We start from the raw sequence: 20,974 nt of genomic DNA, 5'->3' as shown, positions 1-20,974 counted from the left end.
CGGCTCGTCGCCCACCTCGGTGACGTGCTCGGCGCCCACATCGCCGCCGACGCGCCGGGCCTCCGCGCGCGCGTCGACGCGCGCGCGGCCGAGGCGCGCGCGGCGCTCGCCGCGCTCGGCGCGGCGCCGCCGCCGCGGAGCGCGTCCGGGCGCAAGGCCTTCCTCGTGTCGCTGACGACGGACTTCGCGTCGGCCGTGCGCGAGGCGACGCTGGGCCGCGACGCGGACACCGGCGGCCGGAGCTTCGCCGCGGAGCTTTTGGACGAGTACCGGGGCTTCCACGCGACCCTTCGAGGCCTCTGGCCCGGCGACGACAACGCGACGGCGCACCGCGTCGCCGAGGCCGTCGAGGGCCGCCACGGCCGCGAGGCCTTCTACGGCTTCCCGTCCTACGCGGCCTTCGCGAGTCTGGTGAGAGACGTCGTCGGCGACTTGGCGGCGCCCGCGGAGGCGTGCGCGGCGCGCGTGCGGGCCCGCGTGCTGCGCCTCGCGCGGACGACGGCGTCCGCGACCTTCGGCGCGCGCTTCCCGGCGCTCGGCGCCGCCGTCGACGACGTCGCGCGCGACCTCGCGGACGCGAAGCACGCGGCGGCCGTCGCCGCGCTCGACGTGCTCCTCCGCACGCAGCGCCAGCCCTTCACCCTGGACCCCCTCGACGACGACGACGAGCCGCCGCCGCCCCGGGACGCGGCCTTCCGCGCCCAGCCGACGGCGTCGCCCTTCGGGAGCTGGAACCGGCCGCCGCCGCCGGCCGCCAAGGGCGCGGCGGCCGCGCGGCCGGGCCGCCGCGACGCGCGCGACTTCCTCCGGGCCAAGGTCGACCGCTACTTCGAGATCCTCGAGCGCCGCGTCGCGGACCTCGTGCCCATGGCCGTCGACATGTACCTCGTCCAGGAGTTTGGCCACGACCTCGCGCTCCGCGTCGCCGAGGCGACGCACGCGTACTCCGACGGCGCCATCGCGGGCCTCCTCGCCGAGGACCCGGACCTCGCGGCGCGCCGCGACGCCGCCGCCGCGCTCCTCGACAAGCTCGACCGCGCGCGCGAGACCCTCGACGACTTCGCCGCGGCGCGCGCCTTCGACGCGCCGGCCGCGCGCGGCTAAGTTAGGCGAAGATCGCGCGGCGGCAGGCCAGGAGGGCCGCGACGGCGACGGCGAGGAACACCGACCTTGCTGTGGCAAAACGAAGCAATGTTGAAGGGGCGCTGGCCGAGCATGGCTGCCCGTTTCTGACGTCGCTCCGCTTCGCACGTCGCTGGTGATCGTTCGACTCGTGCAGCACCGAGCGCAGCTGCGATACGCGCCGCGGTCGGCGCGCTCCGCGAAGCGCTCCGCGAGGCGCTCGTGCCCCTGGTGCATCGACTCGAGCACCTCGGTCGGTCGCGTCGAGGCCCACGGCTTTCCGGAGCGTCGCGCGGCGCTCGGGTTGGAGCACGGCCGGCGCCTTGGCCGCCTCGTCGTCGAGGCCGAGCTCCGGCTCCTCTTCGCCGAGCGCTTCGCGGAACGCGAGCACGTGCGCCGCTATGGGTGGTTTTCGCGTCACAGCGGAGGACTTCGACCGCGTGCCGTGCCTCGATGGCGCGCGCGCGCTAAAGCGCGACCTTCTGGCGATACACAAGATGAAGGAGACGGACCCCTCTAAAATCAAGGAGCAAATGAAGCTGTATAACGTGCGGGCGAATGCGAAGTTGGAAGATGACGAGCTGAGGAAAGTTACCGAGAAGGTGCGCAGGCGCCTCTACACCGTTTTGAGCGCGGTCACCATCGAGCACGAGAAGCGCGAAGCGCGAGAAGCTGCGGAGGAGCGCCGCGCGCTGCTCGAACGCCACATCGAGAGGAAAATCAAGATGCGCGACGCGTTCGCGCTGAAATTCTGGAGCGAGCCGAGCGAGAAGTCGACGAGATTTCTCGCGCGCCTGCGGGTCTTCAAGGTGATGCAAGCGGCGGTGGCGGCGCGAGCGGCGCGGCGAGCGGCCGCGGAGGCGACGCGACGCAAGCTTCAGTGGCGCCGGCTCCATAAAGAGCTCCCGATCGACGTCTTGTGGCGGGACGAAGACGGCTGGATCAGAAGGTGTGAGGCAGTAGTGGAAACGGTCACCGTGCGGTACACGGACGCGGGCAAGGTCTACACGCAGGCGGGCGTGGTCGCCGACGACTTGGGCCCCGGCGGCTTCTACTTCGGCGAGGACGACGGCGGCGGCGGCGGCGACGGCCGCAGGGACGACGGCGGCGACGGCGACAGCTGCAAGGACGGCGCCGGGGCCATGGGCTTGGACGCGGGCGAGCTCTCCGTCGCCGTCATCTCCGACGACGACGTCTCCGACGACGACGTCGACTTCGACAGCGACGACGGCGAGGACGAGCTGCGGCGGCCGCGCGCGCTCCCGCCGGAACGGCCGCGCGCGCTCCCGCCGGAGCCCAGCGGCTCGTCCGCCGCGGACGCGAAGAAGGCCGAGGTCGTGGCCCAGATGGACGCCGCGCTGGCGTCGACGGCGCGCGTCGAGCCCGGAGACCGCCCCGAATTTGGGCTGCCCATCAAGGCCGAGTGGCTCGAAAAGATCCTGCGCGGGGAGAAGACGGTCGAGCTCCGCGGCAAGGGCACGGCCAAGGTCGGCCAGCGGATTGGATTGATCTGCTCCAAGTCGTCAACGCCTGCGTCCGAATTTCGAGATTTTTGGCCGGGGAAACGTCGAAATATCGTCATCGTCGCGCGGCAGGTCAATGGTCATGGGCGAGTGCTTGTTGGCCGAGGCCCGGGGCCCGCTGACCAACGTCGAGCTACTCGCGCTCCAGCCGCAGCACTGCGTCCACGCGCGCGACGACGGCGAGCCCGACACGGCCGACGAGCTCCGCGAAAGCGTCGAGTACAAAAAGGTCCACGCCTGTGTGGAAATCAAACCTTCAACCCGACTTCAATGTGCGCGTAATCGAACGATTTGGACCAGATTCTTTCGCTGTGCTTCGAGAACTCGACGAGAGCAATCGATTCGTCCAAAAATCAGCCGAATCGACTTCGATTTGACCGAGCTAGAGATTTCTGAAGTTTGGCCCCGACGTCCCAGCTCACTGGTTGATTTCCACACAGGTCCACGCCTGGGTCTTCGAGGACGTCATCGTCTACGAGACCTTCATCCCCTACGAGCACCCGCGCGGCGCCGTCGGCTGGATTGACCTCACGAAGGCCATCGTGGAGCGCCCCCAAATGTGCACGGTCGAGAAATTAGAGAGCCTTATGAGAGAGACGGCCCAAGAACGGCTCCCTTCCCTTCGCGACCTCGAGGGTCCCGGCGGGGCGCCGTTTTTGGCGCTCCACTCCAGAAATGGTCCACACCGGCGCCAACTCGCGACTGCCGCTTCGCGCAGATTTGCATCCCGTGTAGGTCCGAGGTCCAAACAATTATTCGACACGACGTCGACGTTCGGCCCCGCGCCGCCCAGACGACGTCGAATTCACGGAGCTAGCGCACGCCACGCAGGTTTCTGCCGACGTTACGTCGGTCCTGTCTAAGCGCGTTGTCGACCGTCGAGAACCACGACGACATCGCCGCCATCAAGGCCTCCGGCTTTTCCTCGAAGAAGGCCGCGAACGGCAAGGTCAAAGTGCCGGACAAGTTCCAGTCGTCGGCGTCCCGGCTTTGTGGCATCTTTGAATTAAACGTGAAGCAGCGGAAGGCATTTCTGAACTTCGCCGAGGCGAGAGGAAACAAAACCAAGGTGAGCATCCCGATCCTTGCCCTGCCCCTGCGTTATCGATCGCGCGCAGGCCGGCCACATGCTCGCCGACGCGCTCATGCCCAGGGCCGCGCGCTGCATCACCGCGCGGCACGGCGTGTGGAAGGTCGCGCGTCGCGTCGAGACGAGAGGCGATCGCTCGTCGCAGAATCGACCAAAAACGCCTACGATTCGACCGCGCGGGGCCGAACGCCGAGGGCTTCATTTCGGTCCGACGCACGCACGCACGCAGGAGCAGATGATCAAGGCCGGCGCCGTGTCCCCGGGCACGGCGGTGCTCTCCGTCGGGGTCGGCGCCGGCTTCGGCACCCTCGGATGCCAGGCCGGAGGGCTCGGCTCCTCCGCGTCGCTGTCTACGGACAACGACGACGAGCGCCTCAAGCTCTGCAATGAGATGGGCGTGCTTGGGCGCAAGGTGGCCGCCGGCGTCCTGGCTGTGGCTACGTTCGAGAGTGTTCGACCGGGGCGACACGAAATCGTCGTCGGGGTGCTTCGTAGGTCGCCGCTGACCTCGAAGACGCGGCCGAGGCGTCCGGCATCGCCAGGAAGGCGCTCAAGAGCGGCTCTTCACTTTTTCTTAATGCCACCGGCCCGTGCCGCGGCCATTCTAGGTCATCCAAGATCAACGATACTCTACCGTTTGCCCTCCGGAGCCACGTCTGGCTCGTGGCGCGCTTCCGCGCGGTACCCGAACTTCAGTCTCGGTCACATCGACGTCGTTTCGCCCGACTTTTGGACGACTCGTGTTCTCTCGTCGAGCTTTCGAAGGACGGTCGAGATCTCGAACGATGGTCGAAAGAGTCGTGTCCCGAGCGCGCAAATATTCTCACCTTCAGTACGATTCCTACGCAGGCGCGTTTCATCTGGATCCTCCTCTACCACGACACCCACAAGCAGCTCGAGGCCGGCTTCGTGGAGAATGTCCCCGCGTTTTTTGGCACGCCCCCCTGCGACCTCATCATCAGCCAGCTCAAGAAGAAGGGCTACAACGTCCTCGTCCACGTCCGCGTGCCGATGACCCAGCTCAAAATCCCTTCCCTGAGAGAGAGGACCATCCTACGCTTCTGGCGCGCGGCCCCGGGCGAGACGCCCAAGGTGACCGTGCGCAAGCGCCTCGTCGTCTCCTGAGTAGGCCGGTCTAGTGCGGGCTCACTCTACTCGTACTCGAGCTTGGTGGAGCCGCCGGGCTGGTTGCCGTCGAGGATCGAGCAGGCGACCTGGTCGTCGATGGAAACGGGACCGAGCTCGTCGTGGCAGATGGAGTCGCACCAGGAGCGGAGGAAGCCGCTCGTGTTCGAGCTCGAGGCGGCCGCGTAGCCGCCGTAGGTCGACGAGTAGGTCGAGAGCGCGGACGGCGTCGTGAGCGCGAGGCGACGACACGTTGCAGCGGTACGGCGCGAGCGGCGCCTGCTCGGCCGTCGCCGCGAAGATGATCTCGGCGACGACGTACTCGTCGTGGTTGTCGCTGAAGGGCAGGTCCACGGCGTTGACCCTGGACGCGTAGGTCATGTGGTAGAGCACGTCGAACGTGCCCTGCCAGATGTTCACGGACGCGACGGCGTAGTCGTCCTCGTACGCGCCCGCGGCGTCGTCCCAGAGCCGGAGCACCTGGACGGGGTAGGGGTACGCGCCGCAGTCCCAGGGCGCGACGGACGCGTCGGCCCAGCACGTGCCCCGGCCCGGGTCCTCCGCGCAGGGCAGCGTCGGCGCGACGGTCGGCGGCATCGTGTCGATGGGGCTGCCGCCGTCGCCCGCGCAGTTGAAGCCGTCGTTGCTCGCGACCGCCGCGGCGTCCGTGCGCCGCGTCACGGCCGCCGTCGCGGAGCAGAGCGCGTGGAAGGCCGTCGACGAGCCCGCGTTCCAGCACGTCGACGGCACCGCGAGCGGCAGCTCGACCTCGAAGATGCCGAACCCGTCGTTGTTCGCGAAGAAGACCTGGTTCTCGCCCGTGTCGAGCTCGTAGCCGAAGCCCGCGCCGAAGGCGCTGTCGTCCGGGAGCGTCGCGTTGTACGCGCCCCAGTCCACGGCGCTCGCGAGGACCGCGTAGGCCTCCGGGTAGCGGCCGTCCGCGTCGAGGCGGACGACGACGACCTCGAACGCGCGGCCGAGGCCCACGAGGTACGTCCGGTAGTCCTCGCCGTCGTCGACGACGCTCGCCGCGCCGTCGCGCTCGACGATCGGCACGACGTCGCCCAGGGACGAGGAGAAGAGGTCCGGCGACACGACGAAGGCCGCGTCGTCGACGAAGACGGGGTCGTCCGTGTGGACGTTTTCGACGAAGTAGAAGGACTTGTCGTTCTTGCCCGGCGACTTGGAGTAGTAGTAGGTCGTGCCGACGACGGCGGCGACATTCGGGTAGTCGTAGGCGAGCGCGCCGTCGAAGCAGAGGGACCCGTCGCCGTCGAAGCGGCAGAGCCGGTCGTCGAAGGCCGCCATCGCGTAGGCGGCGCCGCCGATCTCGAGGAGCCCAGCGCCGTTGACGGCGTCGCCGTCGAAGTAGTCGAGGGCGAAGAGGAAGCCGTAGGTGCCCGACGCGAGGTCGAAGCGCATCGCACTGTAGGCGTCGTCGCCCTCGGCGCGCAGGATCTGCACGGGCGCGAAGTCGTCGCACCCAAAGGGCGCGACGCCGCCGTCGGCCCAGCAGACGGCCGTCTTGCGCGTCGCGCAGCTCTCCGTGGGCGCCGCGGACGGCGGCGCCGTCGAGAGGTCGGCGACGGGGCAGTTCATGCCGTCGTTGCTCGCCGCGGCGTCCGCGGCGACGACGTAGGCGATGGCCACGGGCGCGTAGCCGCTCGCGCCGCTGTCGGCGCAGGCGACGTGGTCGTCGACGTCGTCGCCGCTGTTCCAGCAGGCGTCGGGCACGGCGAAGGGCGTGTCGAGGCGGAAGACGCCGAAGCCGTCGTTCGACGACGCGACGAGCACGATCGCGCCGTCGTCCGCGGCGTCGTAGTAGGTCCAGACCGCGCCGACGGACGTCTCCGCCGTCGCGTCGTCGAGGCCCGTGACGACGTCGCCCCCTAAAACGGCGTAGGCGTCGGGCGCGCCGTCGTCGGCGAGGCGGACGACGACGACCTCGTAGGCCTGACCGACGCCGACGAGGTACTTCGCCTCCGCGCCGTCGTCGACGACGACGCCGCCGTACTCGACCTCGTCGATCGGCGCGACGTCGAAGACCTAGCCGCCGGCCCAGGGGCGTGCCGACGAGGGGCGCGTTCTCCGAGTAGTCGAGGAGCGAGCCGAGCATCTCCGAGCCGTCAACCTTGCCCGCGTGCGAGCTGTAGATGCCGCCGTCGACGCCGCCGAGGCGGAAGACCTCGCCGGGCGCGAGGTAGTCCATGAGCGACGTCTCGCGGTCGTACGAGTCGCCGAAGCTCGCGTCGTAGACGAGCGACGCCGACGAGCCGTCGAAGCAGAGGTCGCCGTCACGCCCGGGATGCGCTGGAGCCCCATGTCCGTGCGGTCGACGCGGATCTCGCCGATGGTGTCGAGCTTCTCGATGACGTACTCGACCTCGTCCGCGGCCTCCTGCCACTCCATCTCCTCCGTCTTGGCGCCGTTGAAGGCGACGGAGAACGTGCCGCTGAAGGGCGTCGAGCCCGTGCGCAGGACCTCGTTGACCACCGCGGGCGTCGTGCCCTGGAGGCTCGAGGTGTCGTAGGTGATGGAGTCGAGGTTGCCCGCGCCCGGCGGGTACGTGTAGCCGTCGTAGGAGCCCAGCAGGGCATGGTGGGCAGCCCCTCGGTTGCCGATGTCGACGACGGCAAGCGTCGCGACGTTGCCGGCGCCCGCGGCGCCGAGCCCTCGCAGCAAGGTGCCGGGGTCGACGAATCGGTCCCGGCTGGCTTGCGCGCTGGGTTAGCACCGCATCGGCTGGGGCAGCAGTCTGAGTGGGCGGCAACAAACTGAATTGAAGGCTGAGTTGAACCATCTTGGGCAGCCCGCAGCATGGGGCCCATCTCACGATCAGGAGCTTTCGGTCGCGCGCGAGGCACAGCATGCGCGCGAACTCCAGTGTATCGTACTTGGTCGAATGTGTAGTCCTCGAAAAAAGGAAAGACATCGTGCTGCAAAGGCGATGTCGCCGCGGCGCTGAGCAGTGCTAGCACTGACCGGCATCTGGTACTCTCCAAGAAGGCTGCGCGTCGGAGACCCTGGGCCGCCGCGGCGCGCGGCCCACAATCCGCGTGTCCTGCGGGCTAGGCCCAAGAGATGGGCGTCGACGGCTGCGCCGACGCGCCGACGCTCTGGGAGACGATCAAGGGCAGCGAGGCCTGCTGCCCGTCCGCGTCCTTCGGAGACTACCGCTGCAGGTTCGACGCGGCCCACAAGATCTGCTTCGACACGGCCCTGGAGCACGCCCAGTCGAACATCGGCGTGATCGTCGAGAACAACTGCTACTACGCGAAGCACGGCGTCGGCGCGCCCATGGCCTCCAAAAAAAACAAAAACAAAATGACTACATCGTCGCAACAGACGCCGTCGTCACGGACCAATATATTTCCCGTGCGGCTCTAGACAAAGTTGAGGTCCCAACTTAATCGGCCGTCGCGAGCGCAGCTCGTAGTGCGCGAGGCCACCGCCGCGCGGCTCGGCGAGCGGCGGAGCGTCTCCGCCGGAGCCGTCGTCGGCCTCGTGTCGTAGAAGAGCTGGGGCACGTCGACGGCGACGGCGTCGAAGAAGAAGTTGAAGAAGAAGACGGACTGCACGCGTCGTCGAAGGGCTGGCTCCGCGGTACCGCGCGGTCGGGGCAGTCCAGCACGACGAGCGGATGATGTAGTCGGGCTGGAACGACGGGTTGACGCCGACGGGTATGATGTCGACGCGCGCGTCCGTGAGCGTGAGCGTGTTGAGCGCGTCCTGGACGTCCTCGGCCGGCGCGCCCCAGTCGAGGCGGGCCGCGCGCTCGGTGCCGCGCTGGAGCTCGTAGTAGGAGCCGTCGAGGTAGGCGCCATCGAGCGCGGTGTGCACGGTCTGCTCCTCCGTCGTGGTGCCCTGGACGACGGTCTCGAGGTCGAGGCCCGTGAAGTTGTGCGGGTTCTCCTCGCAGAGGCGGCTGTCGACGGCGAGCGTCGCGACGTCGCCGGCGCGCGGCGCCCGCGGCGCGCAGCGCCAGGCCCGCGCAGCACGGTTTCCGCGGCCGACGGGGTCGGACCCGGCTAACCCGCGCACCGGGCTGGCACCGCATCGGCCGCGGCGGCGTCGACCATCAGGGCTGCCCTTGCGCCATGAATGAAGAGGATCTCACGGCCGAGAGATCCTCGCCCTGCTTGGCGAGGCCTCTCTTCTCGCCACTCTCTGTCGCCTCGCCGTCTCTAAACACTGTCGCCGCTCGCCGACCGTCAATTATTACGGTCCTCAACATGCCTAAAAAACAAGTCACCGTCTCCGCGGCCTACCTCGCCTCGCTCAAGGCCGAAATCAAGCGCCTCAAGGCCGAGAACGAGCGCCTCGCCCAAAGTTCGACGATTTGCGGCGACGGTGGCGCAGCATGCAAGCTCTGCGGCACGCCCCCGGGCGGGTACCGCGCGGCGGCCGCGCCTTCTTCGACGGCGTGGCGTGCTTCGACGGCGTGGCCGCCGCCGTCGCCGGCGAAGCCCACGGGCGACGCGCCGACGCCCGCGGGCCCCGCGCCGACGAAGCCGCCGCCGTCGAAGAAGTCGCGGCGCGGCGTGAAGCCCGCGGCGGAGCCCGCGGCGGAGCCCGCGGCGTCGAAGACGAAGGCGCGCGCGCGGGCGCCGCCGTCGCCGCAGCAGGCCAAGGGCGACGCGCCGACGGCCGCGGGCAAAGCGAAGTCGCCGACGAAGCCGCCGCCGCCGAAGAAGTCGCGGCGCGGCGTGAAGCCCGCGGCGGAGCCCGCGGCGGAGCCCGCGGCGTCGAAGACGAAGGCGCGCGCGCGGGCGCCGCCGTCGCCGCAGCAGGCCAAGGGCGACGCGCCGACGGCCGCGGGCAAAGCGAAGTCGCCGACGAAGCCGCCGCCGCCGAAGAAGTCGCGGCGCGGCGTGAAGCCCGCGGCGGAGCCCGCGGCGGAGCCCGCGGCGGAGCCCGCGGCGGAGCCCGCGGCGGAGAAGACGAAGGCGCGCGCGCGGGCGCCGCCGTCGCCGCAGCAGGCCAAGGGCGACGCGCCGACGGCCGCGGGCAAAGCGAAGTCGCCGACGAAGCCGCCGCCGCCGAAGAAGTCGCGGCGCGGCGTGAAGCCCGCGGCGGAGCCCCCCGTTGTGAACTTGGTCGGATTGAACGTGCTCGGCACGGGCTTCCCCGAGGACGAGCGCGAGAAGCTCGAGGAGCTGGTGAAGCGAAAGGGCGGGAAGCTCATGGCCTCGGGCTCGGTCACGAAAACGACGGGAGTGTTGCTGGTGTCAAGGAGCATTCTTGATTCCGACCGGTCGAAGGAGAGGTCGACGAAGTTTTTGGACGCAAAGACGATGGATATCCCGATCGTTTGCCTAAGCGACATCAATGCGCTACCAGACGCGAAACGAGGCGCGGCGTTAGCGAAACGAAACGCGACGCGACCTTCGGCGCCGACGGCGGCGCGGCAACGTACATGGCAGGGGAGGCCGCTGCCGTTGGAGACGATGACGACGGAGGAGGCTGAGGCCTGGCTCGGGCCCAGGCCACAGGTTCACTCTGGAATGACGATTTCTAGAGCACAGGACCTTGGCCTCAAGTTTTGCGCTTGCGACGCCGTCAATTGCCCTTACGTTCACTGCTGTCAGGCGTGCCGCAGTCGCAGCGGGAAGGACTGGGAAAAAAAACCGCTCTGCTACAAGGCCGACGACAAAATCCAGTGGGGGGTCGACGCCAAGGCAAAGGGGAAAAGATTCATGTCGTGTGTGAGATGCCAGAGGTCGCAGGTGCTGCAAATTTTGAAGGGCGGTAAAGCGAAGGCTAGTCAGAAGTTCAAGAGCGAGAACAAAGAGCAGGTGCAGCAATCACGCAAAACATATTATGCCGAGCGTGGCGGACGCGAGAAGATTCTTTTGAGAGGAACTGCTTTCCATGCCGCTCGCGACGAACGTCGGGCCGCCGCGAGCATCCGCGACGTGGCTGGAATTCCTGATGGGGTCGACGTGGAGGCGGTGTCGGACGAGGGCTTTTCGTTGACGCTGCGCAAGGTCGAAGAGCTGCGGAAACAGCTCGGCGAACCGGACCACGACGGGGACTGGGTCATCTACTACATCGTGCTCGCGACGTCGACGGATCAAGCCGCCAGAAAGTGGAGCATCGAGCGGGAGGGCGACTTGAATGGTGCGACTGTGTGCAAAGTTCTCGCGGACGGAACGGTGAAGCAGCGGCCCGGCATCGGCTTGGCGAACCCCGAGGAGCCCTTAAAGCTCGTGCGCGGCTTTCGCGAAATGGAGCTCCGGAAGATAAAGCCGCGGGCCTTCGCGATCGTCGACGCGGGCCACGCTCGCGAGGTCGCCACGAAGGTCGAGCAGCGGACGCGCGACAGGCTCGACATCCACGCGTATGACGTCGACAAGGCCCTCAAGCCCCTGAACCGCGCGAACCGCGAGATGATCGGAAGGGAATCGGGCCCTTACTACGCCGGCGTGCGCCTGATCCCGGGGCTGCGGAACGGCGGCCCGCCGGGCGCCGGCGGCCTCGTCGGCTGGCTCGACCCGTCGCTCGACGAGAAGCACGCGAAGCGCGTGAACGAGGCCAAGGGGCGCAACGCCGAAGTCGCGCGCGCGCGCCGCGCGGCCGCTTAAATTTTACCGTGCGTGTGCCGCGGCCGCCATCACCGCACGGTCTTCCGCCGAGTATTATCCCCCCGGCCCTTTTCCCGCGCGCGAAGGACCGGGTAAGGAGCGGCCCGGCGCGTTGGCGGGGTTGAGGCGTACTGAGCTCGAGTGCCGAGGCGTGGGACGGCAAGAGGCGGCAAGAGGCTGCGAAAACGGGCGATCGATCAAAGCTCGACCACCGACTGCGACGCCGTCGAGCGCCGGGGCACGCCTTGCACGCGCGCCGCCGTAGCAGCACACGCAGCGACGATGGTGCGCAAGCGCGTCGACGAGCGCGTGCGGCGCTTCATCGAGGAGGGCGTGGCCCTGGAGCAGCGGTCGCTCGTCGTGCTCGTCGGCGACTACGGCAAGGACCAGGTCGTGAACCTGCACGCGATCCTGAGCAAGGCGCGCGTGCGCGCGCGGCCGTCGGTGCTCTGGTGCTACAAGAAGGAGCTCGGCTTCAGCACGCACCGCAAGAAGCGCATGAAGGCGATCAAGAAGCAGATCGCGCGCGGGCTGCACGACGCGACGGACGAACCCTTCGAGCTCTTCATCTCGCAGACGGACATCCGCTGGTGCTACTACCGGGACACGCACAAGATCCTCGGCGCGACCTACGGCACGCTCGTGCTCCAGGACTTCGAGGCGCTGACGCCGAACCTGCTCGCGCGGACGATCGAGACCGTCGAGGGCGGCGGCCTCGTCGTCGTGCTGCTCCGGACCGTCACGTCGCTCAAGCAGCTCTACGCCATGTCCATGGACGTGCACGCGCGCTTCCGGGGCTCGGCGACGCGCGGCGAGTGCGTGCCGCGCTTCAACGAGCGCTTCATCCTGAGCCTCGCGGACTGCCGGCGGTGCCTCGTCCTCGACGACGAGCTCAACGTGCTGCCCCTGAGCCGCAAGCACGTCGCCCGCTTCGAGGACGCGCCGCCGGACGCGCCGCCGCCGCCGTCGGCGGCCGTCAGGGCCGAGATCGAGGACCTGGCGGCGACGCTCGCGGACGCGCCGCCGGCGGGCGAGCTCGTCGCCAAGGCGCGGACGCTCGACCAGGCGCGCGCGGTGCTCGCCTTCATCGACGCCCTCGCGGAGCGCCGCGCGCGGTCCGTGACGACGCTCACGGCGCCGCGCGGCCGCGGCAAGTCCGCCGCGCTCGGCCTGTGCCTCGCGGCCGCCGTCGCGACGGGATACGCGTCCGTCTTCGCGCGTCGCCCGCGTCCGCCGGTCTTTCCGTTTTTTTAGACGATGACGAAAGTTTGATTCGCTTTACCTTCCGAGATCCGTCGCTGGAGAGAACGCATCACTTGTCACTACCTCTGAGTCGCCCCCGGTCGCCGCGGTCGGAACGACGCGACGCGTCCGTCCGGAACGCGACCCCCCGACGCCGTAGGTCACGGCCCCGTCGCCGGAGAACGTGGGCACGGTCTTCGAGTTCCTGCTCGTGGGGCTCGAGGCTTTACATTATTCGGAGCACGGCGACTACGAGGTCCTCAAGCACCGCACCGACGGGGGCGACGACGTGCCCGTGCGCGTCAACGTCTACACGAAGAAGGACGGCGGCGAGCGGACGACGCGCCAGGTCGTCCAGTACGTGTCGCCCGGCGACCCGGAGAAGCTGAGCCACGCGGAGCTGCTCGTCATCGACGAGGCCGCCGCGCTGCCGCTGCCGACGGTCAAGAAGCTCCTCGGGCCCTACGTCGTCTTCCTCGCGTCGACGGTGACGGGCTACGAGGGCACGGGCCGCGCGCTCCAGCTCAAGCTCATCGCCCAGCTCCGCGCGCAGCACGCGCGCCGCGCGGTCACGGAAGCCGCGGCGGACGCGGCGGACGGCGTGCGGGGCGTCGCGCACGCGAAGAAGGGCGACCTCAAGCTCCACGAGGCGCGCTGGGCCGAGGCCTCCGCCGCCGCCAAGGGCGCGAGCGACGCCGGCGGCGCCAAGTCCCTGCGGGAGCTCGCGCTCGAGGCGCCGATCCGCTACGCGGCGGGCGACGACGTCGAGGCCTGGTTGCACCGCGCGCTCTGCCTCGACTCGCCGAAGCGCGGCTGCTTCGCGCTGAGCCGGGGCCTGCCGGCGCCCGCGGCCTGCGGGCTGTACGAGGTCGACCGCGACGCGCTCTTCTCCTACCACGCGCTCAGCGAGCGGTTCCTCCAGCGCGTCATGGCGCTCTACACCGCGGCGCACTACAAGAACCAGCCCAACGACCTGCAATTGTTGAGCGACGCGCCGGCGCACCGGCTCTACGTGCTCCTGGGCCCCGTCGACGAGGCCGCGCCGCCGGGGACGCTGCCGGACGTGCTCGTCGTCGTCCAGGTCGCGCTCGAGGGGCTCATCGCCGCGGACGTCGTCCGGGGCGCGCTCGCGCGCGGCGAGCGCGCGGCGGGCGACCTCGTGCCCTGGACGCTGTCACAGCAGTTCTGCGACCCGAGCTTCGCGAAGCTGTCGGGCGCGCGCGTCGTCCGGGTGGCGACGCATCCCGACGCGCAGCGCATGGGCTACGGCGCCAAGGCGCTCGCGGACCTGGTCAAGTACTTCGAGGGCGACCTCGACGAGGGCATGGAGGACGACGACGACGACGAGGACGAGGACGAGGCGGCGGCGGCGGAGGACGACGACGACGCGTCGGACGACGACGCGTCGGACGACGACCGGGGCGAGATCGCGCGGATGAAGAGCCTCCGGAAGGAGGAGCTGAAGCCGCGGTCGAAGCTGCCGCCGCTGCTGGCGCCCGTGGGTGCCAAGGCCGCGCCGGCGCTCCAGTGGGTCGGCGCGTCCTTCGGACTCACGGAGGGCCTCTTCGAGTTCTGGGGCAAGCTCGGCATGCGGCCCTGCTACGTGCGGCAGACGGCGAACGACGTCACGGGCGAGCACACGGCCATCGTCCTGCGGGAGATCCGGTCCGCGGCGGGCGTCCAGGCCGGCTGGTCCGACGCCTTCGTCGACGACTTCCGGCGGCGCGTCGGCGCGCTGCTCGGCGCGCCGTGCTTCCACGCCTTCCCCCTGTCCCTGAGCCTCGGCCTCCTGGGCGCGCGCGATGCGTCCTCGGTCCTCAACGCGCGCGTCTTCGGCGGCGACGGCGGCGGCCGGTCTCTGCCGCCCGCGGCGGGGGCCGCGGAGCTCGGCTACGCGTTCACGGCCCACGACCTCGACCGCCTGGACCTCTACGCGAAGAACATGGTGGACCACCACCTCATCAGCGACCTCCTGCCGCGGCTCGGCGAGCTCTGCTTCGCGGGCAAGCTCGCGGGCGTCAAGCTCTCGCTGCTCCAGGCCGCCATCGTGCTCGGCCTGAGCCTCCAGCGCAAGGACGTCGCCGACGTGGCCTCGGAGCTCAACCTGCCCGTGTCGCAGGCTTTGGCGCTCTACAACAAGGCCGTGCGCAAGTTCTCGGCCGCGATCCGCGGCGTCCGCGAGGCCCACGTGCGCGACGTCGAGCTGGGCCTGGGCAAGCAGGACGCCGCGCGCCGCGAGGCGCGCGCGGCCAAGCTCACGCCCGTGGCCACGTCGCTCGACGACGAGCAGCGCGCGGCCGCGGACGACGCGGCGGCGGCGGCGGCGCCCGCGCGGTCCGGGCCGTCGCTCCTCGACGCCCTCGAGGACGCGGGCGACGACTTCGCCATCGACGACGCGACGGCCGCGGCCCTCGCGCGCGCCGCCGACGGCGGCCTCCGCGACGGCGCGCTCGTCCAGGTGCCCTCGACCAAGGCGCCGCGCGCGCGCGGCGGCGACGAGCCCGCCGCCTCGCCGAAGAAGGCGAAGAAGCAGAAGCGCGACGGCGGCGGCGGCAAGAAGAAGAAGATGCGGGGCGCGTAAAAGGAGGTGTGTGCTTTTTTGAATTTTTGGGGGGGATGTCTCCGTCTTTTCTCCATACGCCACGAAAGTCCCTGCCCGGACCGGCTTCGGGCAGAGAATGGTCTTGCGGGCGAGTAGGCGACGTTGGTCGCTGCTGGTTACTATTGTAGGAGGAGACGGCGAGCCTACGGCGACGTCACGTGTTGGTTGCGGCGGCCGAAAATCGGCCAATGAGCGAGCGGATTGATTGCCACAGAATTCAGAGCATGGGAGTCCACCTAATCTATGCGCGCAGTGCATCGATGCGCGCAGTGCTGCGCCGCGGCGCTAACACGCGCCGCAGTGCGTCCTTCGGCCGCGTGCTCGTGGCCAATCGCGGCGAAATTGCCCTCCGCATCATGCGCGCGTGCGCGGCGGAAGGCCTCGAGAGCGTCGCCGTGTGCGCGCGCGAGGACGCTAACTCGGCGCACGTCGCCGCGGCGACGACGTCCGTCGTCATCGGCCACGAGTCGTCGAGCGGCGGGTCCGAGGGCGGGCCCATCGCGCCCTACCTGGACGTCGACGGCATCGTCGCCGCGGCGCTCGCGTCCGGCGCGGGCGCGGTGCACCCCGGCTACGGCTTCCTGAGCGAGTCCGCGGCCCTCGCGGGGGCCTGCGCGGCGAACGGCCTCGTCTTCGTCGGGCCGTCGGCGGCGGCCATCGACACCTTCGGCGACAAGGTCACCGCGCGCGCGCTGGCGACGGACCTCGGCGTGCCCGTCGCCAGGGGCAGCGGCGAGGGCGACGCCTTCGCCGCGGGCGCCGACGTCGAGGCCTGGCTCGCCGCGGAGGGCCTGGAGTTCCCCGTCATGCTCAAGGCCGCGTCCGGCGGCGGCGGCCGGGGCATGCGCGTCTGCCGGTCCATGGCCGAGGTCGCGCCGAACTTCGCGCGCTGCTCGAGCGAGGCCGCGGCGGCCTTCGGGGACTCGCGCGTCTTCGTCGAGGAGTTCGTCGAGGACGCCAAGCACCTCGAGGTCCAGGTGCTCTGGGACGCGCACGGCGACGGCGTCCACCTCTTCGAGCGCGACTGCTCCGTGCAGCGGCGGAACCAGAAGGTCGTCGAGTGGAGCCCGCCGCGCGACCTGTGCGAGGAGCTGCGGAGCACGCTCACGTCGAGCGCCCTGGACCTGACGCGGGCCGCGGGCTACGCCAACGCGGGCACCGTCGAGTTCCTCGTCCGCGGGCGCCTCGACGACGCGACCTCGCGGGCGTTCTTCATGGAGGTCAACCCGCGCATCCAGGTCGAGCACACGGTCACGGAGCTCACGACGGGCGTCGACCTCGTGCGCTGTCAGCTGCGCGTCGCCCGGGGCGAGACGCTCGCGGCCATCGCGGCCCGGGGCGACGTCGGCGCCGTCTTTCCCCAGTCGGCCGTCGAGGCCAAACACTGGGCCATGCAGTGCCGCGTCTCCGTCGCGCCGCCGACGAAGCCCGAGCACACGGGCGTCCTGACGGCCTACGACGAGCCCGCCGGCCACCGCGTCGACGCCGCGGGCGACCCCTGGCGGCCCGGCGACGCGCCGTCGACGCTCTACGATCCGCTGATGGCCAAGCTCTGCACGACCGTGCCCGCGGCCGAGCCCTTCGCCGCGCTCGTCGCCAAGACGCGGGACGCCGTCGCGAACTACGTCATCGAGGGCGTGAACACGAACCTGGACGAGCACGCGGCGATCCTCGACCACGCGCGCATGGCCGACGACGCCATCACGACGGGCTTCCTGGAGAAGGTGCTGGACGCCGCCGACGACGACGTCGACGAGGCGACGGCCGTGGACGTGGCGGGGCGCCCCCTGGCGGCGCCGTCGGCCGGCGCCGTCGTCGCGGTCCTGAAGCGGGCGGGCGACGCCGTCGCGCGCGGCGACGCGGTCGTCGTCCTGTCGTTCATGAAGCTCGAAATGGAGATCAAGTCCGAGGTGTCGGGTTTTGTCGACGACGTGCTCGTGCGCGTCGGCGACCAGGTGGACCAGGCGCAGACGCTGGCGCTGACGTCGGGCAAGTACGCGCGGAAGCGCGCGACGGGGCCGGCCGCGGACCTCAAGCGGACGCGCCGCGAGAAGGTCGACGCCGTCGCGAGCGCCGACTACGCGCCGAGCGACGCGGAGCTCGCGGCGCTCGCGCGCTGCTGGCGGCCCGGCGGGCCCGACGTCGGCGCCTTGGACTCCGCGGCGGCCGACGCGGCGTTCTCGGAGCTCCCGGTCCTGGAGTCGCAGCTCGACGAGAACGGCGACGCCTACCGGGAGCGCGTCGCGCACCACCGCGCCCTGGCCGCCGAGCTCCGGGAGAAGCACGGCGCGCTGGCCGAGGGCGGCCGCGCGAAGAGCGTCGCGCGGCACCGGTCGCGCGGCAAGCGGCTGCCGCGCGAGCGCATCGCCGCGATCTGCGACGCCGGCGCGGACGTCCTCGAGCTGTCGCCCCTGGCCGCCGACGGCATGTACGGCGGCGCCGTCGCGTCCGGCGGCATCGTCACGGCGATCGGCCCCGTGCGGGGCCGCGACTGCGTCTTCGTCGCGAACGACGCGACGATCAAGGGCGGCACGTACCACCCCGTGACCGTCAAGAAGCACCTGCGCGCCCAGGCCGTCGCCGAGGCGCTGAAGCTGCCCTGCGTCTACCTCGTCGACAGCGGCGGCGCCTTCCTGCCGCTCCAGGACGAGATCTTCCCGGACAAGGACCACTTCGGCCGCATCTTCTACAACCAGGCCCGCATGTCGGCGAAGCGCGTCCCCCAGGTCGCCTGCGTGCTCGGGTCCTGCACGGCCGGCGGCGCCTACCAGCCGGCCATGTCCGACGAGGCGATCATCGTGCGCGGCAACGGCACGATCTTCCTCGCGGGGCCGCCGCTCGTCAAGGCGGCGACGGGCGAGGAGATCTCCGCGGAATCGCTCGGCGGCGCGGACACGCACGCGGTCCACAGCGGCGTCGTGGACCACGCGGCGGACGACGAGGACGACGCCCTGCTCAAGTGCCGCGAGCTCGTGCACAACTTGGTCGACGCCGCGCCGGGCGCCGCCGCCGCGGACGACGCCGCGGGCGAGAAGCCCGCGTACGCCGCGGAGTCGATCTACGGCGTGCTGCCGACGGACAACGCCCAGCTCTACGACCCGCGCGAGCTGCTGGCGCGCGTGCTCGACGGGAGCCGCTTCTCCGAGTTCAAGGCGCTCTACGGGCCGACGCTCGTCTGCGGCTTCGGCCGCGTCGACGGCCGCCGCGTCGGCGTGCTCGCGAACGGCGGCGTGCTCGACTCGAAGGCGTCCCAGAAGGGCGCCCACTTCGTCGAGCTCTGCAGCCAGCGGGGCGTGCCCGTGCTCTTCCTCCAGAACATCACGGGCTTCTCCGTGGGGTCCGTCGCCGAGAAGGGCGGCATCGCGCGCGACGGCGCGAAGCTCGTCGCGGCCGTGTCCTGCGCCGACCGGCGTCCCGCGGCCGCGACGATGTTCGAGAGATTTGGGGTGGGAAAACAGTGAGCAATCGTCACCGTCATGCTCGGTAGGCGCCAACGTGCCCAAGATCACGCTCCTCGTCGGCGGCAGCCACGGCGCGGGCAACTACGGCATGTGCGGCCGGGCCTTCGAGCCCGACTTCCTCTTCTCGTACCCGAACTCGCGCATCGGCGTCATGGGCGCGGCCCAGGCCGCGGACACGCTCCTGACGGTGAAGCAGGCGGCCCTCGCCGCCGCGGGCGAGGCCCCGCTCGACGACGACGCGGCGGCGGCGTTCAAGCGGCCCGTCCAGGACTCCTTCGAGGCCCAGGCGAGCCCCTACTACGCGACGGCGCGCCTCTGGGACGACGGCGTCATCGACCCCAAGGACACGCGCGCGGTGCTGGCCAAGGCGCTGAAGGTCGTGTCGGGGAAGGAGCGCGGCGACCTCGGCCGCGGCGTCTTCCGCATGTAGGGGTGGGTGGATAGGAAGTAAGCGCGATGGACGCGCGAGGCGTCTGGCCTGCAACGTAGCTTCAAGTGCGGGTTCGCATCGATTGGCAGCAGCTCAAGGCGCGAGCCTCGTGCCCCTCTTTTGCGGCCGCCGTCGCCCGCGCCGGTTCGCGTCCGCCGACCACCGCTACACCGCCAACAGCACGCACCGCGCGTCCGCGACGCAAAGTCACCCCCGCCGCGCACATCGATGGAGAGCCCGACGCTCGCCCGCGTCAAGAAGACGCGCGAGGCCTTCGACGAGAAGGACAGCGCCGCGAGCCAGATCGCCCACGACGCGACGCTCAAGGACTGGGAGGAGGACGGCCACAACAGCGGCGCCCACGCGGAGGCGTGCTACCGCCGCGTCGACGCGGCGCAGGTCGGCCTGTGCGCGGCGATCGTGCTCGAGTCCGCCCTCGGCGGCGACGTCTCCCGCCCCCGCCTCCTCTCGCTCGCCCTGACGCTGGCCCTGGCCTACGGCCTGCGCGAGGCCACGGCGCGGCTCTGGTACGCGCGGCACTACACCCGCGAACACGGCAGGGAAACCTGGGAGCTCGACAACTACGCCAAGGGCGAGCGCGAGGAGATGGTCGGGTTGTGGATGTTCAAGGGCCTGGCGCGGCCCGACGCCGAGCGCGTCATCGCGACCCTGAGCGACTACAAGGCCTTCTTCGTGAACCTCATGATGACCGAGGAGCTCCGCATGTTCGAGCCCGCCGCGAATCCCGGCGCGCAGTGCGCGCAGCTCGCGGCCTGCGTGGCCCTCGGCGCGGCCCTGCCCCTCTGCTGCGGGGGACTGGCCGCCGCCTGCGCGCCGGCGGTCGCCGGGGGCGCCTACGGCGCGTCGCTCGACGGCTCGTCGCCGGCCGGCGCCGCGTCGTTCGCGACCTTCGCGGCCGCGACGGCGGCCCTCGCCTGGACGGGCGGCTGGCGGGCCTCCTTCTCCCGCCTCGCCTACACGCGCCACGCCCTCGAGTCCGCGAGCGTCGGCTTCGCCTGCCTCCTCCTCCCCAAACTCTGCGCGGCGCTCGTCGCGTGATCGACCGGTCCGCTTCCCGCGGGGGGCACCCCCGCGGCTCGAGTAATCAGACCTGCTGTGTTCCCACATGTCGCTCGCGCCACCGGCGGAAATCCGGGTGTTTGACGATTCCGATTATCGGGGCGCGCTCGCGCGCGGCGTCCTCAGCTCAGGGCGCAGCCGCGCGGGTCGTCCTTGCTCTTCTCGCAGGGGCAGGCGACGAGGCGGCCGATCTTGTGCTGCTGCCACAGCTTCTGCGCCTTGCCCGAGTGGAAGCCGAGGTCCTCGGTGCAGTCGCGGCCGCCGGAGACGCGCACGATCGACTTGGTCCCCGCCGGGTGGCGCGAGAGGAAGGGCGTCGCGTCGAAGACGTCGCGGCCGGCGACGAGCCAGCAGGACTCGGCCGTGCAGTGCCTCCGGATCTCGCACAGCGTGTAGACGGCCTGGCTCCGCGCGCGGGGCCGGGGCCGCCGCCGCCAGACGGCGCACTCGGCGCAGTCCGGGTCGTCGCACACGTCGCCGCACCAGGGGCAGGCGTCGCAGCGCGAGTCGCAGGCCATCGCGTCGGCGTCGCCGGCGGCCGCGTCGGCCTCGGCGAACGGATCCGACGCGCCGCCCTCGGGGCAAAAACAATCCGGCTCCACGTGCGACGTGGCGCACGGGCACGGGGGCGCCGGGGGCGCCGGGGGCGCCGTGCGGGCCGCCCAGGGCACTTCGGGCGCCGCGGGCGCCGCGGGGGGCGCCACCCACGGCTCCA

At 70.6% G+C, this 20,974-nt stretch overlaps 3 protein-coding genes across 3 annotated transcripts; 2 read left to right on the top strand and 1 right to left on the bottom strand.

Annotated features, from left to right (window-relative positions):
* Positions 1–1,847: 1,847 nt before the first annotated feature.
* Positions 1,848–3,462, top strand: AURANDRAFT_62698 (hypothetical protein; the record flags this gene model as incomplete). The annotated part of the gene is made up of 5 exons (XM_009036940.1): positions 1,848–1,931; positions 2,079–2,656; positions 2,718–2,874; positions 3,086–3,204; positions 3,381–3,462. The coding sequence occupies 5 exons, from the start codon at positions 1,848–1,850 to the stop codon at positions 3,460–3,462; spliced, it is 1,020 nt and encodes a 339-aa protein (XP_009035188.1).
* A 1,424-nt stretch (positions 3,463–4,886) lies between these two features.
* On the bottom strand, positions 4,887–10,045 carry AURANDRAFT_62697 (hypothetical protein; the record flags this gene model as incomplete). The annotated part of the gene is made up of 5 exons (XM_009036712.1): positions 4,887–4,949; positions 5,113–6,906; positions 7,159–7,582; positions 8,492–8,785; positions 9,255–10,045. 5 exons carry the CDS (start codon positions 10,043–10,045, stop codon positions 4,887–4,889), a joined length of 3,366 nt encoding a protein of 1,121 aa, XP_009034960.1.
* A 1,681-nt stretch (positions 10,046–11,726) lies between these two features.
* AURANDRAFT_71183 (hypothetical protein) lies at positions 11,727–20,300 on the top strand (the record flags this gene model as incomplete). Its single annotated transcript, XM_009036941.1, has 5 exons — positions 11,727–12,653; positions 12,847–15,263; positions 15,590–18,699; positions 18,776–19,175; positions 19,416–20,300. The coding sequence occupies 5 exons, from the start codon at positions 11,727–11,729 to the stop codon at positions 20,236–20,238; spliced, it is 7,677 nt and encodes a 2,558-aa protein (XP_009035189.1).
* Positions 20,301–20,974: the final 674 nt, after the last annotated feature.

Source organism: Aureococcus anophagefferens, assembly GCF_000186865.1.
Source record: "Aureococcus anophagefferens unplaced genomic scaffold AURANscaffold_5, whole genome shotgun sequence".
NCBI classification, from domain to species: domain Eukaryota; class Pelagophyceae; order Pelagomonadales; family Pelagomonadaceae; genus Aureococcus; species Aureococcus anophagefferens.
This window is presented reverse-complemented; position numbering and strand designations above follow the sequence as displayed.